Source organism: Poecilia latipinna, unplaced genomic scaffold (assembly GCF_001443285.1).
Source record: "Poecilia latipinna isolate Pla-1442-1.1 unplaced genomic scaffold, P_latipinna-1.0 Scaffold3872, whole genome shotgun sequence".
Taxonomy (NCBI): domain Eukaryota; kingdom Metazoa; phylum Chordata; class Actinopteri; order Cyprinodontiformes; family Poeciliidae; genus Poecilia; species Poecilia latipinna.
In genome coordinates this window covers 18,878-22,510 of record NW_015116488.1, presented here as the reverse complement: position 1 = coordinate 22,510, position 3,633 = coordinate 18,878, and the positions used below count along the sequence as shown (strand labels likewise).

The following is a 3,633-nucleotide window of genomic DNA, read 5'->3' as shown; positions in this document are numbered from 1 at the left end:
TGTATGACTTCAACCTGATAAATTTAGTGGCTTAACTGGTGACTCCTTCATCCTGATGCAAATCAGTGTAGGGAAGAGACAGCAGGTAGGTGGTGATAGTACTTTCATCAACTTCTTGGTGAGTTGATGAAAAACTAGTTTGTGGAATTCTAACTATTAGGGCCTGATGCATTATCCTGCTATAACCTGCAGGAAACAGTGGCAAACCCACTGAATGTACTGCAATGTACTAGAGGACCTGTCCAGGGTGATGTCGCCTCTCGCTTGAGATTGGGCTAGGTATAAGCATGTTAGATAATGGATGGATGGTTGAATTTCTGTGTATAAAGGGCCTTACCTGAGACAGGACCTTGTGCACAAACGTTTAGATTCAGCTATGATATATAAAGGCCTGTGTGCATGCACATGGTTTTTAAAATCAGATTTTCATTTTATTTTATTTTTGGTGTACAACATTTTTGCCTTTTGGGCATACATACATGGTTAGTGTGAATCCGATGCAGTCCTTTATATGTAAGACCCCTGAACATTAGCAGATTTTTAAGTTTAAATTTTGTTATTATGGCAACTGTAACTTAAAAATATTAATCTACACGAACATCCAATTCATAAAAACTTACCATATTTTTATTCATCCCACACCCCAAGAAAGAAAATAATTCTGAGAATAGTTTTATTATATTTAGTCAGTTTTACAACTTGTGTACAGAATTGTTGTTTTCATGAAACTCACATCTAGGGCATCAACATCATTGTATCTGATAGAGGAACCAAGAACAAGCATTATAATGGGGTGAACAAGAGCAGGAAGGGGTAAACACACAGCTCATGTGGGGACGTGTACAGAAGCAGCAGAATTTGGATAAACTATGTACAGTACAAATCATTCATACAAATTCGGCTCTAAGATATAGATTTTAGTACATTACAGTTGATATATTAATTCAGACTGAGGAAGTTCCACCCACCATCCATCCCTTTCATGAATGATCATTCAGTCAGTCAATAACAACATTCAGTAAGTCAGCCAGTCATCCACCAAACACAACATCCTGGCTTCACTCAAAAGCATACTGAGGACAACTGAGGATTGACATTAGTAGTATACAATTCAACTGGACTCGAGTGAAGGTGTTCGCTCAGTCCCAGTTCACCCTGTTAGCAGGAAAGACCATCTTACATTTCTAAAACCACCAAACTCACATTTAATTCACCATCAACTGTTTTGCAGTTTCTGTTATATCAACTGTAGAGTATCCTTTATTGTTTCAGAATGACTTAATTGAATTTGCTTTCCAGTTATGTAAGAACAAAGAGGAGCTTAAAAGTGCACTGCAGAGGCAATAATTTCAGATGCTGCTGGCCAGAGAGTTATCCATTGTGACTGAAAAGTGGAAAAAAAACAAAAAACAACAACAACAAAAAACAATATGAAAATATGATGATCTGAGGTTAATAAATAAACATAGTGAACAAGTAGGATAAAGTTTAACAGTAACAGTTACAGCCCCAACTGGATCAATAAGCCTCTTCATTATAACCCAGGCTGGGGAAATACATAACATAATTCAAAGGGGAAATTCTAACAGCAAACAATCAGTTTTCACACAGTTTTCCCAGGTACATTTTAAGCATCTTACAGTTCTATATATCTAGGTTTGACATTTTCAAATGATATGCTCCTTCTAAACAATTTTAATAATAAATGAAGAAAAACAAAATTATACTGGATGGTGCAGACATGTTGAGGAACGTTATGGCGAACATACAGATTTTTCTGGAATGGGAAGAGTCCCCAGTTTTTGTTCCAATCATCGATTGAATTGCCTGTGTTGCATTTGAGAATGTCAGCCAGAAGGGAAGTAGGGAGTGTCACTGTGGTAGTTGTAGTCTGGGCACACCTTCTGCACCAGTTTGTAGTCAGTGCTGTAGAAGGAAATGAAGATGCAGATAACTTTGAAAGGTTTGGAGCAGAGCCAGGAAACATGGCTCTGGGTTTGCTCCTGGTAGCAGGTCTTAGATGGATCGAAGTTGCAGAGAGTATTCTTTGCACCCTTTTCCACCTTCTCATATTCTATTCGGCAGTTGAAAGACTTTGAGTCCTTTGCATCAATGACCGACTGCTGTGCTGCCACATCAAACTCCACTATCTTTGTTGGAGGGACCAAGCTGACCGATACGTTCCCCTGGCCAGTTGAGTTGTGGCGGAAGTACACACTGAAGGTACCATTGCCATGATCAACAATTTTCCCAGTAATAAGAAGGTTGAGTTTCACTGTCTTTATGTTGGAATGGAAATCCCCCCAGCCAAACATCTTCTTGAACTTTCCTGTCTTAACCATGGGCCGCCGTTTAGCTCGAGGCCTCGAGTCCTGCAGGTCTGTGGAGTTTCTCAGCCAATCCCATAGGTCTTGATCTGAGTAGGGCTCAGGGGTGTTATAGTGAAGGTCCAATGCAGTACTGTTCTTGTTGCCATGTAGAGTCTGTGACAAGAGCCTGCTGATGGACATTTCCTTCCCACTTTCTGTCCATATATGCTTTGGCATGGACTTGGGGTGTCCTGTCTTTACAATGTCTGACCTTGAGGTTTGAACACTTGTAATCTGGGAAAGAGAGTAAAATATATTTGTTAGCCAGTGTTAGATGAGTGCCCTAGACACATGTATAAACTACATGGGCTGACTAAAAGGTAAAGTCAAGGTCACATGAGGTGCTATATGAAATTTTGGTAACACTTTATTTGAAGGAGGGTGAATAAGACTGACTTGACACTGTCATAAACACCTGTCATGAACATGAATAAGTTTTCATGAATATTTATGACTGTTGTCATAAAGCGTCATTCGGTAAATCATGACACGTTTAATACAAAGTTGGCATTATTGAAAATGTCTTTGTTATGACAACTTGACATTAATCTAGACAAAAATGTCTTCATTATGACAGTGTGACATTACCCAAGACAATGTCGTTGTCATGACAACTTGACATTAAGCAAGATATAACTTGTCATGAACGCAATAACAGGTGAACTGTAAAATGTTATCCTTATAAGACAGCATTAACAAGTCACTTGTTGTTACACATACCTTTTGCTGTCATGAGACCATTATAGTTGTGACATTATCCTCCTCTGTTAAAGTGTATCACAGTAAACTAATAATGAAGATGTCATTGAGTGTCATTACTCTATCGCTTTAATGACAGAGTCATGAACATTTCTACCTACTTCAAGTAAGTGTGGTCCACTTTACTTGAGGTAACTGGAAATGTTCATGACTTGTTAATGCTGTCTTATAATGATATAAGCCTTATAAGCCAATAAATTCACCTGTTATTACATTCATGACACAGTTCTGCTCCCTTTATTATTCAATTGGTTAAACTGTTTTATTAGGAATCCCATCAAGTCACTGACTTGCAGCACAATGCACATAGCAAGAGAAAAACTCTCCAGTGACAGGAAGACACCTCCAGCAGAACCTGGCTCAGCACAAGAGGTCATCTGCCTCGACCAACTGGAGTTTGAGAAGACAGAGCTGATACACACACACACACAAAAAAAAAAAAAAAAAAAAACATTCAAAAACTCCGATAAATGGTCCCTAAAAATTTAAAGCAAAAAAAAAAAAA

General features: G+C 38.4%; 1 protein-coding gene across 1 annotated transcript; it reads right to left on the bottom strand.

Moving 5' to 3' along the window:
• Positions 1 to 656: 656 nt before the first annotated feature.
• nxph1 (neurexophilin 1) lies at positions 657 to 2,709 on the bottom strand. Its single transcript, XM_015024911.1, has one exon. It carries the CDS (start codon positions 2,544 to 2,546, stop codon positions 1,848 to 1,850), a length of 699 nt encoding a protein of 232 aa, XP_014880397.1. The 5' UTR covers positions 2,547 to 2,709; the 3' UTR covers positions 657 to 1,847.
• Between the last annotated feature and the right edge of the window lie 924 nt (positions 2,710 to 3,633).